Below are 21,177 nucleotides of genomic sequence, written 5' to 3'. Positions count from 1 at the left end.
CTAAGAAATACCAACCTGAAGAAACAAATCACACTGACAATTCAACAGGCAGCAGTAATCCTCTCAGGTATTAACTCCACTGGAGAATTTGAACATGTTAAATGGTCTTATCTATCCTCTGGCAGTTGAGAATTTACCACAAACTTATTACTGTCTATGTGTGCCTCACTGTGTTTGATAACTTTACTATGGACAGCTCTAAATAATATTTAATATTAGTCATGGTTAGGTTCTAATGTTTCAGTCCAAGGCAGATGAGAGGAGATTAGGTCAGCATTTAGTTTTTGCTGCAGAAAGATTTAAAATATACACTGAGGAAAAGCCAAAATAGAGCAGTGGATTTTTTTTACAATGGAAAACCAGGCTCCTGGCTGCCACGGGTCTTGGGGTCTCTCTGAGGAGTCTCACAGGGTGCAGGGCAGCTGAATGACCAGCATCATGCTCAAGGCAAAACCCATAAGGCGTTTTCGTTACAACAAAAAGGATGCCTGGGACTCCCTCAATGCTCCAGGCTGGCGAGAAGTATCTTTGGCAGCCCTGAAAGTTCCAGCAGCAGCGAATCTCCTGAGCCCACTCAGCAATCACCTCTGCCCCAGGAAGACATGCCTACCTGCCACAGAGCTGAGAGCCCTTAGGACTCCCTCCTCTGAAGAAAATCTGGGAATCCCGGGGTGTCCAGCTGTAGGACAGCCCACTCTCAGCAAGGCCAACACAGCTGGCTGAGTTCAGAGATCAGATTTCTCTGTAAACCCACCTGACAGTTTTCACCAGAGCTGTGAGTAATGGCAGAAATATGTCCAACTCCTTTCCCAGCCTTTTTCTGAGAAAATTGTCTCACTTGCACCAGAAAAGAAAGTGTTTGCAGAGACATTATTTTCTTCTCTACTACCAATGTCTCAGAAAGGAACACAGGCTTTGCAACACTTCACTGTGCATGTATTTGCATAAAAGCAAATGTACTAAATGCAGTCATGCTCTATGCAGAAGAAGCTGCATAGATATGCTGCATGGATATGTCCCAGGACATGCATGTCTCATACAGGGAAGTAACAACATAACCTGGTTCACAAAGACCCTCTTTTCTATGAGCTAGAAAACAAAGCTAAGGACTGTTCCCAGCTGGGAGAGATCTGACATCTACTACACACACTGGAGCAGACTCTGCTTGAGTAACTTGCTATAATTCCAGTGAACATCTACTGAAAGTTTGTCTCTGGATCTTAGGGACTCCTCACAGCTTGAGTTCCCAACGTGCAAACTATCCTCCTTAGTGGCTCAGATTTTCCCATTCACCCATGGAAAATACCAAAGCTCTGCTAGTTTTTACTAGCAATCCAGAATAAAGACAGTGGCTTCAGCAGTGCAGTCATTACAGATGTCACCAGGGAAGAGATTTTTCTTTCAAATTAATATCACAGTTTCTCACAAGTAGGATAGAAAAACCTGAAGACCCAATTCCCAACTGTAACTAACAGCTGCCTCATTTCCAACATTGTTCAAGAGACAACTGCATAGAAAAGAAAGGATTTCTGAACTGCAGTCTCACAAAAGAAAACAAAATTAAGTATTACTCAATTATTGTAATTGCCATTGAAACAACCCAACTAAGGCATTTTCATAATGAATTGGGTGCCAAATCCCAGCAAGAAGCTGTTGTCACATTCCTAGATTCTAAATATGCTGTCTTTGGGGAAAAGTTCAATGTTTTCTTGGCACAGCAAAGCACAGAGCTGAACTTACAGCTTATTTGCTCTTAAAGATAACAGTCCCACTCAAGTGCTTGACTTTTATTGGAGACAGATTTTTTTCAGCTCAGGACAGAATGCTCACAGCTACATCAGAAGGAGCCCACAGTACTGCAAGTGGTGGTGACATTTCACTGCATCCATAAACTCTACACCTGGCAATTGTCTGAAGAATCAGGTCCACAGCCCTTTGGGGCACAGTAAAGCACTCAGACATGTTGAAAGCTCATCCAAGTCAATAGGACTGAAGTGTGTTCTTTTTATTAAGCATAAGTTTAATTAGAGATTTCCTGAACTGAAGCACTAATTATTCTGTTCTTCTCTAAAGGTTGATTCTCAACCTGTCTTCTTTGAAGAGACATATTTCATCTCCCAGGGAATTTTTAAGAAGCAATCTAGCTCTGCTGTCAACTTTGCTTATATTATTAAATTTGGCAGGTATCTCATGTTGTCATAAGGACAGTACTTCACAATTAATATTCTCTTGCTTTATGTAGACCACAAAGAGTGAGCTGAGAAACCATCTCTCTTTTAATTCTAAATGTAGCTGAAGGATATCACTCGTCCCTGGCTGGCTGACACTCATACCTTTAATTTTCCTTAGCTTTGCACATTGTTCAAGACTCTTAATGACAGCTACTGATAACAGTAGAAAATTATGCCTATGATCTCATAGCCTTTGTGAATTAGCAAAAAGATTAATGATAGTAATTGGCTTTCTTATTTGTCCTTTGCAATAAGTGCATAAAAGAATAGCTGTCCTTAAACTGCAAAAATAGAGAAGTCAACATTTATATTCTAGCATCATAAATTAAAGGCATTTCTGCTTAAGAAACACCAAGGAAAGCAATAATTTTCTAATAGTGTTGGAAAAGGAAATAGGGATCATCATTCACTTTGATATGTGAGATATCATTTATCTAGTGCAGACAGCCCTAACGTCCCATGATAGGTCAAAAGGAATAAAAGTATTTTAAAAAGGAGTGTTTGTGATACAATATGGTTAGAAATTAAACAGTCAGCAGAAAGGACAGAGTTACAATTTCCCAACTCAAAATGCCTCAACAGGATGAAGCATTAGCAGAGACTGAACTTTTCATACCCCAATATAGAGACCTCTTTAAACATGATCAGGTCATCATCACAGAAGGATGATTACCAAGATGTTAAATATTTTAAACCTGTTAAAGTGGGCTTGCTAACTGATTTGCACCTAATTCTGCAGCCATTTCTTCATTATTTCAATTATTTAAGTCATACATGAGTAGATTCATTAATTCATCTTTTTCCCAGAACCCTAGTTCTATTCCCTTTCTGTAGTTGGATGTGGATGCCAGAAACATAACTTTCTTTTCTTGTCTGGTACCTACCCACTCATTCAGCCTGCAAATATTTCATGTAGCTCTTCCACTGCACGAGAATAGTTATCAAATGAGTAAAATGGGAAGGAGAAGGAAAGCCAAGTGAGATTAAATGAGCCAGTGGACAGAAAAATTAACAAGCCCCCCACACGAAACCGTGAGATTCACCTGTCTTTGAAATGCCTTTACTGTCTTGAAGTAGTTCTACAGCACAATGTCCAAGATCTGCTCTTTCAAGACCAAGTAAGAGATAAGTTGCTTTTCTGAGTAGTAAAGGAGTGGTGTTAAAGTACGAGGAATCAATCCTGCATTTGCATCTCTGCTGCTGAAACTCCATGTCAGTCCAAGTCTCTCCTAACAGATCTCAAATTATAGACCTAATTGAAGATCAGGGCTGAAAGTGGAATTAGCCTATGTTGTTGTATTAACAAAGGAAATGCCATGAACACGCTCAATAAAGCGGCATTTAAAAAAACAACCACTGTATCAAATCTTGTTTCCAAACTAATTTTTTAAGCCACAGAGTTCATTTCTGCTGAGTCTTGTTTTAAAAATTTTGGTCTGCTTATTTAAATTTTTTGCAAATATTATCTACATATGCTGGATTTAAGTGAAACCAGAGGGGAAGAAAAGATTTCTATTTCTTTGATCAGATAAATATATTGGCAACTTTATGAACAGACCTAAAGAAATGCTGGCCAATGTTTAGTACTTGAAATTCAAAGTAGAAACTGAACCATATTCTCAACCCAGTTACAGCAGTGCTCCTTGCTCCTACCAGGCACACAGCTGGATGGAGGACACCTGCTCATGTCCTGAGAAACAGTGGGAACACAGAACACTGACATTACCTTTCCATTAATATGAAATGAGTAGATTTTGGTGCCATTACTGTTAATTGTATCAATGACTGAACAACAAGTTTTCCTTAATAGAAAAGTATGAATACTGGCCACTAAAAGTCTCAGAAGTTTCTCACTCTGCTTTTTAAAAAAGTCTCTTTGAAAGAGAATAGTACCAGTGAGTTTGTGGACATTTACCCCATTGAGTGCCCTGTAAATCAACCACAGAGATATAAGTGAACACTGTATCAGTCTTTGTTCAAGAGGGCTTTGCTTTCCAGAGGGCAAAGGAAAGAGTGTTTAATTAGTTGCTCTGCTCATTATTCATATATTAATAAAGCACTTGAAAGGTATAGTTTCATTACTCATTGACATGGAATTTCAAAGGCCTCGTTCTCTCCTGTGAATTCAAATTAATCGTGCAAAGGTAAATGAGCAACTCTGTGCAGAGGAGGCTGCAGGAATGGCCCTGGCTTTGTGCTCCACAGCCACCCTCAGATCCCAGTCCCACACTTTACAGTGACAAGTACCTTGTTGACTCTAGTTTGTAATCAAACCACAGAAATTTAACACTGAGTTCTTCAGCGTTCCTCCCATCCCAGAGGGACAAGGGGGAAGTCTATCCACCCCTTCCACACCTTTAATCACTGTGCCAGGAAAGGAAAGGAGAGATACAGCAAGCTGTCAGCAGGGGAGAGGCATATAGATGGAAGTTACTGGATGCAGATCTCCTAGGAGTCTCCATGACTTTCTCCATGGAAACCCAGCCTCACCAATCGTGTGCAGTCCCAGCCTGCACATCCCAGACTCAGAAGACTGTGATAATTTCTCTGCATGCTGAACCAATTGTATTTTTCTTTCTCATTTTTAAACAAGATTTCATCTTTATCCAGTAATATGAAAAGAGTGGAAAGAGTTTTTAAATTGTTATTTTCAAAAAAAAAAAAAAAAGTGAAAAAAATATTATTTCAAAAAAACTTTAAAACACTCTAACAGCTCATGGAAAGCTCATTATGAAGTCAATAAAAATCAGGCAAATGAACTTCTCCTAGCAAAGCCAACTGGGTCTTTCCCATGTGTTGGATAGAAGAAGGATCCATCCCTTATTATTTTGAAAGTGACACAAGTTTCAAGTTCAATACATGAACAACTCAGCCAAAATACACAGAATATGTTCAAGCAAACAAACTCAAAGTGAGGTATTTCACCACTGGACATTTTTTCCCCCAGTATGATTCACCCAGAACAGTTGACTGAACAATTCTGTTAAGGTGTGAGCTGAATAACCAGTTTGATTGTTCTGGCACTTCTGAATGAGTTTGTAATTTTTTCTTATCACTCACCCAGCTGTTCTGGTGAGTACCATATAGCTGTCTGTACATTCCAGAATGAAAAATTACGACTGTGGATTTTAAAGCTTATTAATAAACATGCACTGAAGGTGACTAGAACTTTGAGTCTCTATTAAAACACTGTTAAAAGAACCAAATTACTCTATGCAAACCTTTAATTCCTCCTGAATTTTTTCTTCCTCCAATTTGGCTGCTTTCCGATCCTCTGTTTCTATTTTCCATTTTTCTGCCACTATTCGGGCTTTTTCTTGAGCCATAGCATCCCGGAATTTCTTTGTAATTTCAGCTTCTTTTTGTCTCCTTCAGAAAAGATGTGAAAATAAAAAAAATTTAAGCCACTGATTATTTTTTTTAAATTGAGGATCAATCCTTACTCACCAGTTGCCACAAACAATTAGCATAAGACTTCATGGAATTATGCAAGGAAAGAAAATATATTTAACAGGAGACCTGCCACAAATCAGATTTGAGGAAACTATCCAGAAAGCAGACAATTTACAATTTTTGATAGATGACTAATTAAAGTAAAACATTCTAAATTAGACAAGTACTTCTTGGATGTCTTTGAGCCATACCTTATTTTTTTCTGTCCCTGGTCGCAAAAACAGATTTTTCTGTCACTTTTTTCTAGCAAAGCACGATCGGGAATTTATTGTTTTTCAAATATCAATGCAAATGTCTGAAAAATTCTTATGCTAGATTGTTTATTAATATTGACAATGTAAAAGGAATGCAGAGATCAGGTTGAGGCCTTTAATCCCTGCTTAAATATGAAATTACTATAAGCAAAGAAGAATCTCCTACAAAAAGGGATAATATAGAATAACCTGATATTTAACTGTCACTTTTCAGCGCTGCACTAAAGGAAGTGTACGAGACAGGTGGCCTACTTCTTAACAATATCAAGCATCAAAACATTTTTGAATCTTTCCCAAACCTGGGAAAGGCCCTGCTGGAAGCAGCAGCATGGCACTTAGTATAATCAGTTTCTGAACTGCCAGAATAAGAATTAATGCGAGCAAAATGCAAATAAAACCCATTTTGAAAAGGATTTTATGTATCAAATCCCCATTGTGGGCTCAGATTCGTAATACAACAAACATATTAAATTTAATCATCTCAGAATTGTTTTGTTTTTCTTTATTTACAAAATTGTCAATGGGTTAGCAAAATTCCCCAAAAGGAAAACACTTGCTCTATTATTATTTTTTTTTTTTTTGGTAAAAGAGGATGTTTGTTTTTCAATATTCAAGAGAAACAAAATCACATTTTTTACATGCTGAAAAATTGCCAAAGCAAGTCAAAGCCAATGTTCACAGAACATACTTACCAGTTCCACCCACCGTTACCTGCAACCTTTCTACAAGGTCGTGTCTCCCATTACGCCAAGCGGACCCTGAACTCAGTTTCATAAATCCTCACCATAGTTCTTCTGCCTCCCTCTGGGCCTGCTGCCTGGCTCTCTCTGCTATGAGCTCCTCGGATATCTGCTCGTAGGGCTTGTCCCCTGGGCCTTCTCCCATCACCCAGACCCAGACCTCGCCGTCCTTCCCACGCAGCCACTGCACGCGCTTGCCGTTACCTGCGACAGCCACCGAGAACAACCCAAAATGTAAAGACTGGTTCAAGTTCTCACACAAATGCAGGTGAAGAGATTGGCAAATTTGCAGTTTAGAAACAACAAAGCTTGCGATTTACAAGTCAGAATAAAACGTTACTTAGAGGTTGAAAGAAATCTTCTGATTTGACCGATCTACCGTGCTGGGGTTTGTGTGCTGCAGATCACACAATCTTTAAACACTCACTGCCCCACAAAAATAAAAGTTATTAATTCTGGCATACATTTCCCAGAATTTCGGTGTAATGATCCCTACTTAATTGTCACGTTTTCTTTCTTCACTCAGCAAGGGATGAATGAAGAGCATGGAAAAAGAAATGGGGCAAAAATCAACAGTCAGACATAACGTGACTTGCAATCCTTTATGCACAGAAAATGTTGAGTGTTGAGCATAGAGAGACTTCACCAGAACACCTTCAAAAAATCCAGGAATTTCCTGATCCCACTGTGTGAAGGAAGAGTTTCAGGGAGCCTGAATACTCAGAGCACACCACTCAACACTGCAAAGCCTATTCTGTTCACGTAGGCAATCGAAAGGGATTAAGTTTCTGGTTCAGTTTTCAAGAAACACACCATGAAAAAATCTACAGTTACTGTGTTGACAGAGCGATGTTAAGAACACCAAAAAAGCCTGACAGTTCTTTACAAAACAGACTACACTTGGTGAATCTTCATGTTCAAGAACAAACTACAGGACTGCAAAGGGCACTAGATTAGATCCTATCTGAATACATTCATATACAGTAATATACACTACCTGACTCAGTGTAGTTTGGTCTTTTCCCACTGCTTTTATGCATATAACTCTCAAATATTAAAAGCATTTTAGAGGTTCATAATAAGGAATTTATTTAAGGATTTACACATCCATTTTTATGTTTTATTTCTTGCAAATTTGTTGACACTATCCTTCAACAAACAATAGAGGATTACACCACAAAGACTGCTGCCAAGGTGGACAATGGATTTATTTTAAACAATGCACACTACAAGGACATAAATGCTCAGCAGTTCATATCACTCCCTGTATATTACAGTCCTCTAGATTTCACCCTCTCACCCAAATATTGAGGCTAGAAAACGGTGGGTTTTTAAAAGGTACCTTGCCTCATTTGAAAATGTGAAGAAATGGACAGGGCACCATTTTTCCAAGTAGATTTTTCCCCAGTGTTCCCATAAGAGTTAAAAGAAATCTGGTCCTATTTAAATGGCCAGGTTCTGCTTCTGCTTTTTCCACATCTTTCTCTACAATCACCAGCTTAGCTACTCTCACCCTCAACTTCTCTTATTCTGCAATAGGACAGTATCCATTTAACTGGATTAAGTTTCCCAAGGCACAATCAATAAAGTGTTTCTGATATCCCAGCCTGCAGACAGACAAGTGCAGGAGGAAGGGAAGTGGGGCTGTTGACAGCAGGCAGTGCCCCCGCCAGCCCACACTCACAAGTGTTGACAATAGGAACTGAAGGCAGGGAACGTATCCGATCTCACAATGAAAGCTAATATTCTATATCAAATTGGAAAATGTAATTTATACGAATTCCCAGGGTTGGCCTAACAGTACTGACTTCAAGGGGGGCTGGAAATTTAAGCTAATAGTGTTTTCCTTCAACAGCTCTCAAAAGCATTTACTTTTTCCCAGTCTATCAGATTATGTCTCAGGTTATAAATGTGAATGCGTTCTATTGCCGTTCTCATTCTGTACATTTCTGTGTTCCTGTCAACCTGACATTTATGCTGCATTTTTTGGATACAGAACTTGAATACCATCTGCTGAGACCTGACTGGTCATATCAGTATTTGCCTGAAAGGTTTTCACCTACTGCATTTCATGGTAAAGCATCTTAAGAAGTATGGAACGATTTCCCAAGAGTACCAGTCCCACATAACCAATGACAGCTTTTGTTTTAAAAGTGTTCCATGTCCTCTTTCCTATAAGGAATCTGAATATCCTAGTTGCTCTTCTTTATTTGATACTTTAAAAAAAAAAAATTGGAAAACACATGCCTGATGTTAATTGATCTGTACCATAACTGGTAGATAGCAAATACTTTTACTGTTCTCACACAACTTCACTACTTCTGTTCATTTATGACCTTATCAGACGGAAAGAGAATAAATTAAAAGCAAACAAACCAAACCCCAAACCCACCTTTTCAGGTGAGCAGAAAAATTTTATCTTTACTTCTTTCCAGGTTTCCTGTGCCAAAGAGTTATTAATGTGTTCCTCAGAGACACAACTTAACCGTTCCAACCCAGCCCCGTAAAACAAACAGTTGATTTATAGACATCTTGAGAAATTGTTCTCTTTCTTCTTCTAAAACAGTGGATCTCTCTTCTAAAGCTATAGACAGTAGATGTATCAACTCTTTTGAAACTACCAGTATAACATATTGTTGGCTCAGCACACCCCAGCACAGTACACTGCTGTGCACACACCCACAGGTCAAGCTGAAAGATCACAGCAGCATCAAGCAACCTGGAAATTTTGAGCTTTAGCATTAAACAGACAGACCTCCATATATACAAGTTCAGCTTGAGCACATATGCCTTTTTTCAGGGTTTTCTCTAGAAGAAAAGGCCTTTTCACATCCAACCACCTATTTTACTTTAAGAAATGAGCCCCCTGTAAAGCTTCCCTTAGACCTATGCTCCCATAAAGCTGGAGATAGGCTTTACTGTACATTTTGATCATAAAACTTTATGTTTTAGTTTCTTAGCACATAATAACATAAAAAATGAGTGTGCAGAACAAGAAATAAGCGCCTCAGGGAGAAAATCTGGCAATGAGAAAACAGAATTTCTGCCACACAAAAAGTCTTTGCAGCCTCCAGAATCACATTCGCAGTGATAGTGTCAGCTCTGCTAGGCTAATGATACTGGTCTTGCACTTTTAAATTGCAGAATCAATGGCAAGATTCGAGATGAAAGTACAGAAAATTATTTTTCCTAATACTTTTAGGAAACTAGTGTTGGTCTGCTTTGCAAGCAGAGAATTACCACTATCGAGGGCCAATTCAAACAAAATAATTTCTGCTTCAAAATGTCTCTCAGGTATTAAATTTTTCTGCAAAATAAGATGTTTTGTTAATACATTTTATTTCCAAGTGAAACAGAAAAAAAAATAAAGATTCAAGATTCAAAATAAAGATAAAAGGAAGAGACAGGTCCTAACAAAAAAAATTTGAAATCTAAGTGAGAAAGAGGCAAGAGAACCTCACGTTTCCTTTTTAGAAGCAGGCTTCTGAGCCGAGTCACAAATACTAATACAGAGTCAGGAAATAAAAATTAAATCTCTTGAGCCCCAGCCTTGTGCCTTGACCACAAAAGTACTTTTTTCTTCCTGGAGAGACTATAACAGGTGGTAAATAATTACCACTAGGAAGTAGTGGACATGAAAATTAGTCTGGATTGGAGAGTAGAAATGGAAGTGTTTTAGAAACAAACATTGCTTTGTCAGGAAAACTTACTGAATAATTTACCAGGTCTTCTCCACCCCTACTCTTCAGATCAATGATTATCAGCTTTAATATTCCACCATTTTTCACCTAAAACAACTCTGTAGCACCACAAGAAGACAGCATTAACTCTTGCAGTTCTTTTAACCTTTTTGGTGCATCCATGAATTAGTATCTCACATGGAGTTCCTCTAAATCTACATCTATACTGTTTTGAGACCAGCAAATTGGTTTCTGGATAACATTCCTTACTCCAAACAGATGCCAGATGAGACAAATGCAAAATCAGGTCTCTCAAATTTGCAGTGCAAGCGGATCACAGTGAAAACTTTCTAGGAGATCTAAAACATAAACCAACAGCAACTCAAGTGTGCACATACAAACAGACACAACCAAAAATTCTATTTGTTTGAATTTACAGAGTCAATTCTATAACAGCAATGGAAATGTAAAACAATGTCCTGGAGAGCCACAGGAAACTGAAGCTCTCCCCCACAAGGATTATGAGCTTCTGCCAGCAGCACTGCTGGTCTCACCCCACCCAGAGTGCTGGAGTGTTCCCACGGGCTGTGCTGCAGGACACCCCAGGCTGCTCCTGGCCTTTGTGTCACCCTGGTGTCAGCAGGGTGTCATTGCTGCCACGGCTGAGCTCTGCCAGGGAACATGGGCACTGCCTAGTGGGAGAGAGAGGAGGACAGCAGCTGATGGCACAGGGATGGGGAATCCCGGTTGCATGCAATGATCAGGCTGTGTCGGGTTTCCCTTTCTATCAGCTCCAGGATGGACTAGGGCTTTAAACAAATAGTTATATAAAGGAGAACTGGGCCACACACTGTCTCAGCTAATTGGAACAGAGGAGCTGAACCTCTGGTTTAGGAGTTTTACGGGTGATGGTTTTTCGGTGTGTTTTCTGTGGTTTTGGGTTATATCTGCCTTCATTTTCTCATGGTTTAAATTAAAAGTGCTTTAGAAATGATGATAATTAGAGCAAACAGTATACTACTGGAGTCAGCTTCCTTCCTCCAAGCTTGTTTGCTACTGCTTTAACAGTTACAGCATCCCCAACAATTCCCTTTCATGATCCAGTGTTTACAAGGGAACTACTCCAAGGACCATTAGAGGCCTGATCTGGTGTCAAGATTGCCAGCTGGGCTGTCACTCAGCCACAGTCTGCCTGCTTAGTTGGGTGCAGATAGAGAGCATCAAGTGCCCTACTGCCTTTCAGTCACAGGGAATACTACAGAAAATTAGAAGATCACTTATTTATGGTTTCAGAAACATGGGACAGCATTCAAAGTCTGCTGAAGTTTTTTCAAAAGAATTTGCTATTTCCATGAACAAACTTATTTCTCTGAGGTTGAGCTTCCCACCATAGTTCTCCTGCTTGGCAGCTACAGATCTCTGCAGCAACAATTGACTCTCCTTCCTCACCTGCTGGAAAGCTTTGTAGTCATACAAATATCGTTTGACTTGCTTTAGAAAACAGTCTTGTTTTGTCTTTTCTCTCTCTGTGGTAGAAAAAACACTCCTGAAATTTATTATACAATTGAAATGGGCTGCATGAGTGTTCACTGCTGACATCAAGCTGATCAATCTGATCCACTTTTGCCATGGAGAGCTAAACCATAGCTTGTGGAGTTTAGTGTGTTTGTAGGGCTGGGGTTTTTTGTCCTGCTGTTCAGATATCTGCTATACTTTGGTCTGAGCACAATGTCTTTTACATAAGATTTCTTGGTTTTCCAAGCAAATTATTTTTATGGGTTTATTAAAATAGAAGCTTGAATTTTGATAGTCTACAGGGTAGATGAGGTTCCATTCAGAGTTTCATTAGCTCCAGGACACATGTTAGAAGCACATTGATTAGGATGAAAATGTGAATGAGAGCTTTAGACTGTTCTCAGTTCCTTGAGCTTAGCCAGTACAAGGATTTAATTGTATTTCATTTTTATACAAACACACAAATAGATGCGCATTATCTCATTTCTTTCTAAGGAGAAAACCTAGGAAATTTCTGTGAATGTTTTTGAGGGACTGTTCAAAGGACAGAATGCACTTCTCAAAATCTTAACTGCGGTAAATCCATTAAAATATATAGACAATAATTAGATGGTAATGAGGAAAGTAATAAAAATAACATCATCCCACAATAAACTGAAGATTTGCTATAATTAATCTGTGCTCTGCCCCTGCTAATAGTCATAGGAGTATGAACCTCTCTCTTCCAAAAATATATTCAAAAAACCCTTTCTTTTCAATTCTTAAACCAACAAGAACATGGGCAAAAAATCTGCCCCCCAACATTCCAGTTTACACACCCTCAAATTTCAACACTGTGTTATGTGCCTTTCTATCTGGGGGAGGATTTGCAAAGGGAGAAAGAAATTCAGTTGATTACATTAATATATCAACAAGGGTTGCAGGATTTCAGCATTGCTGAAAAATCAGCCCTCATGGCTCCCCAGCTGCTTCCTGATCATATAACAAACTCAATCTTCTGTTTATGGAATTACAGCCTGTTACCATGGAAATAATTATGCTGCAATATACCCCTGCAGGATCAAATAAAGGAAGAGTGATTGAAGAGAGCAAATACTAAGGGAGGAAGCAGTTACTCAAATAAGACTCTGGTAATTAAGAAATGTAGCAAGGATAACTGTAGACAACACTCAAAGGTAAGTGGGTTTGCATTATCACATGGCATGTATATATGCAACATATACTTATAGATTTGCACATTTTAAACCAAAAAGAAGAAAAAAATAAAAGAAACACAGAAATTAAGTATCATTTATGTGGTCTCTATCTAGAATGTTCCAGATAATTTCATGGCTACCGAGCCAAGACATGCTGTTACACATAACAATTTTGTAATTTGCCCACTTTCAACTGGGAGACAATGTTCAAAACTGTTTCTTAAAGATATTGTTCTAACTCCTGGTATAATCTAGAGCTAGCCTGTTGTCTGTCCTTTTTAATGACAGATCTTTTCACTGTAAACAGTTGTCATGGTAGAGATAATTAAGATTGTATATAATGTATTGTAGTATTCGTTTTGTACAGTCATTGTAATATATATTCCCTTTTCCCAATTCTGAGTCTTGTGTAGTGTCTGGAAACCATCTCACACTGGGTTGAAATGTGAGAGGGGGTTTGGACTAGGGAATTGGATTTTGGGGTTCTCAAACCATGGCAGTGAAAAGATCTAAGTATACAACAGTATACTAAGTAAATATCAGAGCAAAACTGAAGGTTTTCAAATCATTCACATCAGTATGATTCATTTGATATTTTTTCTCTTCATTAAAAAAATAAGGCAAGAACATGGCCCCATAATTTCTGATTCCTAATCCAAACTGACTCTTGTAAAGAGTAAAAGCTATATACAGGGCTTGGTTTCTCACACAGACCTTTCACAAAGCCTCCAGACTTTACTTTTGCTGGAGAATAAGATAAAACCAAGTCTGCATGGTTGCTTCAGGGTGTGCTGGAAACTCAAAGTGGATGGATAAAGGCTCTGTGTCAGAGAATAAATAGAGAACTATGGATCGCTTTCTGCACCAGGCTCTCCTACTTAATGCAGCGTGGCAGGTTTGCACTGACTCCTTTTATCAGGCACACAGGAACACAAAAGCAGGGAGAACTATACCACTATAGTGAGGCTTTTTAGCACCATAGCAAACAAGTGGACTCAAAGGTTATTGAACTGTCATCAGTGTCTGGCTAAATCCACTGCTGACTTGAATATATTGAGTTTTTCCGTATCTTTCAAATCCTGCTCTCAAAAGCTGGTGCCATTGTCCTTGAATGTTTTAGTCATTTTTGTTGATAACTGGCACAATCAGCAGGAAAATATTGAATTTGCTTGGGTGAATCCCATTCTCCCCTTGGCCACAGTCCTGCTCTCTTTCCATATCAAGTATTTATGAGTTTGCAGACAGTGACAAACCCATACCATTACCAGAGCACTAGTATGTACAAGAAAGCCCATCTAACACCCCTGTGTCCACACATGTGGAAGGACACGAGGCAGAGAAACACAGGAATGCTCTCCATGCCAGTGGCTCCATTAACCCAGTAGCCTCTCTCAAAAAGTGGCAGATGCCAGATGTTGCAGATACCAGGAGCACTGAGGATTGTGTGAATGCAAGAGAAGGCCCAAGTAGCCAGCAAGATTCTGCTGTCACTTTTCTGCAAAAGTGAGAAGTCAGCTGCAGGGCAATATATGAGACTAAAAAGCACAGACTTACTGCTAATCATAGGAGGGCAGAGAATTCCCTCTGGATTTGTTCCATCTGGTAAAAATCTAGGTCATATGGCAGTTAGAGGTGTCTTGCAGGCCCCAGGTCCAGAGAAGTGAACAGAGAGTTTAGAAGCTCCTGTCTGACTGTACCTCTTCCTCAGCCACACTGAGCACAAGCTCTGGCCCCAAGGTGTACAGTACTAACAAAGCTGCAGCTCATCTCAAGCTGCTAGATATGTCATGAATGTTACATTTAAACTTGTCAACGAGTTCAAATTAGTTGGGCTCTGTCCCCTAATAAAAATTATTCTAAGATTCTTGCTTATGTTCTCCTGTTACTGCTCCTTCTGTATCAGAATTGGAAACAAAAGACAGGGTTCTACAGAATTGGAGACCACATATGGACAGAAGTTTCAGAAATATCCAAGCCTGATGTCTCTGGTTAGACCCATATCCACTGATACAGAGAAAGAGACAATGGACAATGACAGGAGCATGTCTCCATAGGATTACCAGGGTATGTAGAGGCCTTAGCATGAGGAATACATTTCTGAGTTCAAAATCAGAAAAAACTGTCAGTGCATGTACATCTATTGAAACACATCCCCACTCACTGGCCTTCTCATCTGACACTGATGTATCCTCCAACCATCCACCTGGGATATTTGAAACACTTGCTTCCAAATAGCACCATCTATTCTCTAACGATTTTCTAACACAAACGCCATTTATACAAATAAATTATTTCCTAGCCATGCTGTGATAAGCCTACCTTATTTTCTCACAGCTACTCTTGTTAAGGACAGGTAAATAAGAGTGTTTACAAATAGCTCCCAACTGAACACCACAAGCTGCAGTTCATAATGAATAAATGTCAGAACAAGGAGCAGCAGACCAGCATTATCTCCCCTCCCACATGGCTGTCCTTCAGCTACCTAATGCTCAACAGTTTTTGAGATCTCATTTTGGGAATGCTGACCGTTCTAGATACTACATCAGCATCAAAATCCAAATTGGCAGGGTCCTTTGCTTAATCCCAACTCAGCTGTAGTGGTTAAAGGGCTCCTGCCTAATCACAAATATGTTTGCTTGCAAATTGCAAAGCTGCCTGTCAGTCACTTCTCACTAAACCCCAGAGGGATCTTGAAATTTTGAGGAGATTTCTCTCAGTGATTTTAGCACAGTAAGAACAATCAAACTGTTGCATTACAATGAAGATATGTTCCTGAACCATCTGCCCAGGAGCAATTCGTAAGTGAACTGAAGATGGACCTCCAAGAATTCAACTCACTTGTGGCAATATTCCAGTATCAGCCAGCAGTCATTATTTAATTAGAGCCACAAAATATTTCTTTTACCTTGAATAATCTCACTAAATGCTGCAATTTTGAAAGGACCCACAAGATGCCCAAATTCTGCTAATAATTTTAGGCAAGATACAAATAACAAAAACATGGGAACAATTTATTCAGTATCTTCTAAAGGAAATACTTCATTCTGAAGTGTTATCTATATACTGCTCCCTTTTAGACATCAATCTGTGTTTTTAAAATGGGAAAGAAATTAAAACTCTTTAATAATCTGAACACATACCATTCACCCCCAAAAGTGAAATAATTTCTTTAACATTGACTCATTCTGATACTAATTTCAGTTTTAACCTTTCCTCAAGACACAGGGAACTAAATAATCCAAATGGAAAGACAGGCACAATTTACCATTCACTACAGGTGACTAATATTATTTTCTTTAGAAATTAAGCATAAGACTAGCTACACAAACTGGTACACTATTTGGCTTGATAAACACTCTCAACAACTTATATCTTATTATGGTTTGGACGTGCTTTTGTTTTCTACACTGCAAATTTAATAGTACTGAATAGGACATTTATGGACAATCTGTGCTCAGTGGCACTTCTGTAAAAATCAATGCAGATTTTGGGCTTTTGCTAGTTAGTTTCCAAACATTTAAACAATTATCATGCTAATGAGTGTTCCTTAAACCTGTTGATGGTTTTAGCTCTAGCACAAGGCCATTCTGACCTGCATATGCCACTCTTTTTGTCCCAACTCTGCACTTACAGTTCCCCTAAGACAGTACACCTAAACCTTGCACAAGAACACTTCATCCTCAAGTCACTGTAGGAAATCAAGACTGGATTCACAGTCACTGCTCTGTTTTGGAAAATCCACCCCTTTCTCTATGCTGTTGGATGCACACATACCATTGAAGCTAAGATAAGCCAACCTAAGCTCTTGAATTGATGGACAGTTGTAGCAATTGGGGTATAGAACTCCAGATCAAGCAGAAAGCATTTTTAACTACAGAAGTCATTAACTTCTTTTGTTCAATATCACCATATCCCATCCCAAAGAGGTGGGATATGCAGCTATTCAAACTATAACAAAAACCAGAAGGATTTCAAAGGCAGTCCTATAAAGACAATTCCAATTAAATTAGTATAAAATTATTTTATACAAATGCAATGTGATATTCACCAGCAACATACACATTTTCCTGTCAATTATACATTCTTACAAACTCAGAACAACACTAGAGATATCAAAGTCTCACATCTGTATTCTGCTCTATGTCAACCTGCCAAGATTTCTATAAAGCCAGAGTAACTCTTGGCTCCAACAAAATGGCATGAATATAAAACCTGCGTCATGCAGTAGAGTCAAAACCAACACTTGCAGATGAAACAGGTCAAATCCCTCAGTTTCAAAGGAATAAGGAACACTTAATTATGGTAGTTTTGCATTTTTTTGGTAGCCACTAATTTAAAACAGGAATAAAACCACTCTACGTTCTACACTGTGTAGCAGGGGAAAAATGTTTGGAAATTCATTTATACATCAATGGCAACTGAAAATTAAGCAGCTTCAAGGTCTAAAAAAAGTTGATGTCAAATTTCTTCAAGAAAAAAAAAACCAACATATTTTAAGATAAGAAAAGATTATTGTGATCTACTCTGTCCTTTTGAGCCATATAGGCAAGAATATTGCACAGTAATTCCTATCTTATACCCATATTTTGTGGTCGGGTTTTTTTCAGCTTTTCTTTTTAAACAAGAAGCTGGCTCCACTGTGAGACCATTTACCAGCACATTATGGAACTGCACAGTAGCAATCAGTTACAAGTATCTGTACAGTTAATGACCAGCACGCCTGAAAGAAGTATTTTCTAACTCTGGTCCACATCAGTTCATGAAAGTAAAAGATATTTTCAGCAGAACCAAGTGTCTGAATTGCAAATCTGATTCCAGCAGTTCTTCAATACAGCTCTGAAGGAAGCAGGAAGTTTCTAAGAGTGGGCAAAAGTCAGACCTAAGCAATACCTTAAATTGGCAATTTAAGATGGTAAAACAGAAAGTGGCTATTGTGAAATTTAACTGAATGTGTATTTGTGAATTCCTTTGTCAGAGCAAATGTAATCTATAGGTTACTCTGCAGCTCTTCTTTCTCTTACTCTTCATAAATCAGAAAATTAATTACCCAGAAAATGGTCTCCTGTAGTAGGAAGCTGAACAGGTCTAATGTATAATTTATATATGGAAATTTAGGTGTCAACACTGTGACAAATCCTCATGTAAATATTTTTGCAGCTAAATTTTTCTGTATCTGTCTTCCACAAAGAATGAGCATAACAGATTATCTCAATGATAAGACGCTATTTTGGTACGTGGGGCAGAACTGCATTTTTAATTCTTTCTCAGCTACAAATCAATCGACACGAACAAGGTTTTTGTGCCCTATGAGAGAAGCTATTTTGATGCCATCCCTCTTCAGAGAGCACCATTCACAGTGAGAGCACTAACATGAAGAAAACAGAAATTAAACAGAATGAGGTTTTCCAACATCCACCTTGCCATCTGTGAGGGGACATTTTAAACTCTTGTTATGGCCGATTAGGGTGTTCTGAACATTCCCTCCTTATTTTGAGACTGCCATTGTAACTTAGTCTAGTCATTTCATAAAGGTCTGTGCTTCAAGGGAGCCTTGGAAAAGAGTTTTGTTTTGTAACACACTTCTAATAACAGTCTTTGAATTGATAACTATCTAATGGGCACTTCATAAGGTTCAGAAGCTCTAAGTATTTCAAGTCTGACAACTGAATCCAATAATCTCTCTGTATTGGGGTGCTTTCTACCATGGGCACACTAAAATAAGCAACACTTAAACACTGACTGCAGTCCCATAACCATTAAAGCACTTTCTCAAAATCAGCTACCAAAAGTTATGGAAATTTTTGAATATTCAAGCTTTAATAGATTTAAAGATAGGATAAGATCTTTGGCATTTTGCAGGGAAAAGAGTGTTTGACATATCTCTGACATTTCCTTGTTGAGTGAGGAATCACTGCACTTACATTTCAAAGCTGAAAATGTTTTCTATCTTACACCAGCCTAACAACATCATCCTGTGACTGGGGAGAGAGTTGGAAGTCACTTACTCAGAGAAAAGAGCAAGGAGCTAAGAAGTTCTGTTTATTTCAAACCACTTGGACCCAAGACTAGTCAGTTGAAAATGACATTTGGAGAGGCCTTTTTTGATATTTCTTCCATTATTTTGCTTATTTGCTTTTGAAGTCAACACACACATTCAGCATTCATAACAGCCTGTGGAAGGAGCTCCATATTTTAACTACATATTGCATGAAAATGCATTTCTGGTTTCTTCTTCTTAGGTTTTGGTTGTTTACTTTTTTTGCAGCCTTGCCACACTATTTTCCTATTCCCTAGACGTAATCTCTTGGAGACTGTTCATTAGTGCAGTTGGAAATTTAGTCTCATATGGCATGGCTGTTTTGACATTATGTCTTATTCACAAACAGCCCTTCCTGACAAGCTGAAATTCATAAATTTATCTCCTACTCCAGCTACTTGGAAACATTTTATGCCAACTCAAGAAACCTCAACAGCACAGGCTTTTGCCTGACTGACAGTGAGGAGGGGGATGGCAGGTGAGGAAAAAACCCACAGGAGTGGAGGGGAAACTTGGTCATGGTACATCTGTTGCTGAGAGAATAGCAGCAGTGACTCCTGACTGAAACATGCACTTCAAAATGACTCCCCTTACTCCAACATTAAATTACTCCCTGAAGAAAGAACCAGCCTTGAGATACAAGGAGCAGGAACAAAGTGCTCTTGCTGTCCCGGACTGTCTGTTTGCCTATGGGGACAGATGGCACTCCTCCCTGTAGTCTCCTCCAGATCCCTGCTGTGCCACAACCAGTTGCATGCCCACCATCCCCAGACCTTGAGCATAGAAGGAGGTCACAAATCTTACTCTGGTTGCGCCTCGCTGTCTTTCTCAGCACAGCCTCCTCCAGTCGGGCTTTTTCTTCCCTCTCCTTCCAGCGCCTCAGCTGCTCTTCTCTCATTTTGTAGAATAAGATCTGCTTCTGCTCTTCATTCAGCTCTGCCAGGAGCTCAGGGTCAATATACATGTCACGCAAAATTTGCTGCAGCATGGTGACTCCAAAAAAAAAAAAAAAAAGAGGAAAAAAAAGGAAAAAGAAAGAAATCTGCTTCTAATTATCCTTGTCACTACAGTGACAAAACCCCACTGATGGCACTCCAGAAAGCAACCTGCAACAAAGGAGCTCTCCCACACCTGCCTGCCCAGGAGAGGTTTGATTCTTGCTCTGGTCCTCTTTGTGCAGACATGTTCTGCTCCTTGACTTCACAGGGACAGAGTTCTCTGCTTATCTCATCCTCCAAAGGTAGGGACAAGTGTCAAGGGAATGTAAGGAGGAGAAACAGACAAGGATAACAACAGCACATAAAATGCAAAGTCCAGGAGAAAAAGGAAAAAAAGTCACTTCAGTGGTCTTGACTGCAAACCACTAAAAATTAGGGATTCTTGCTTGAACCCATCGGCTTTGTTCCTTGAGCAGAAGGAAATTCAATGGAGAGAAAGTCTCAGACTTTCAGGTCAAGCAGTTTCCCTCAGCAGCAATAGGTTCCCAAGGGTGTTAAGTGTTGCCAAGGGTTTATAGTGATGTCATGGCTACAGGTATCACCTGCACTAACAATATCTATGTCACTTTGGGAACTGATCTCTCCTGATAAGAGAGGAGAAACGAGTTTGAGTATTATTTCCCAGTCTAGGCTGTTAACTAGTCTCAACAGAGTAAGTCATATTAGAGGTCCTATTTACCTGGTGTTGACAAATACTGTCATGCAGCAAACTGATTAAAATGCCTCTAAAATTAAAAGCAGATGTAACAAAAGCCACACGAATCTTATCACTTTATAAATAAATTAATATTAATTAAACTAGACTAAGTTCTCAGCAATTCATGCAGACTCTGCAAGCCCTGATGGTAATTCATTTTCCACTTCGTGGCTGGAGAAAGTTACAATGGTGTTCTCCCAGGAGATTATGGCTTTTCACTATGTGACAGTTTTATTAAAATCGGTAAAACAATATTATTTCAGCACCAGGGCCAACAGCCAATTAATTATATAAAAAACAAAGCAAAAGGAAACCCTTTGGATTTGGGAGCCAGTTTTCACTGGACAGGGGCTCAGCTCTCAGCTCCTCCAGGGAA

At 39.0% G+C, this 21,177-nt stretch overlaps 1 protein-coding gene across 5 annotated transcripts in view; it reads right to left on the bottom strand.

Moving 5' to 3' along the window:
* SH2D4B (SH2 domain containing 4B) overlaps window positions 1-20,809 on the bottom strand; it is a 63,171-nt gene extending 42,362 nt beyond the window's left edge. For 2 of the 5 annotated variants that reach the window (XM_051800943.1, XM_051800944.1), the window contains exons 1-3: window positions 19,911-20,809; window positions 6,723-6,882; window positions 5,453-5,600 (exon numbers count right to left, since the gene is read on the bottom strand). In XM_051800943.1, coding sequence (XP_051656903.1) covers window positions 5,453-5,600; window positions 6,723-6,882; window positions 19,911-20,094 — 492 coding nt within the window. In that variant the 5' untranslated portion in view covers window positions 20,095-20,809. Of the gene's footprint in view, window positions 1-5,452; window positions 5,601-6,722; window positions 6,883-8,191; window positions 8,344-10,917; window positions 10,994-12,771; window positions 12,852-19,910 lie in introns of those variants that run through there. The other 3 variants (XM_051800946.1, XM_051800947.1, XM_051800945.1) reach the window with 3 other exon arrangements.
* Between the last annotated feature and the right edge of the window lie 368 nt (window positions 20,810-21,177).

This window comes from Manacus candei, unplaced genomic scaffold (genome assembly GCF_025592945.1).
Source record: "Manacus candei isolate 608988 ecotype Guabito, Panama unplaced genomic scaffold, ASM2559294v1 h1tg000050l, whole genome shotgun sequence".
NCBI classification, from domain to species: domain Eukaryota; kingdom Metazoa; phylum Chordata; class Aves; order Passeriformes; family Pipridae; genus Manacus; species Manacus candei.
This window is presented reverse-complemented; position numbering and strand designations above follow the sequence as displayed.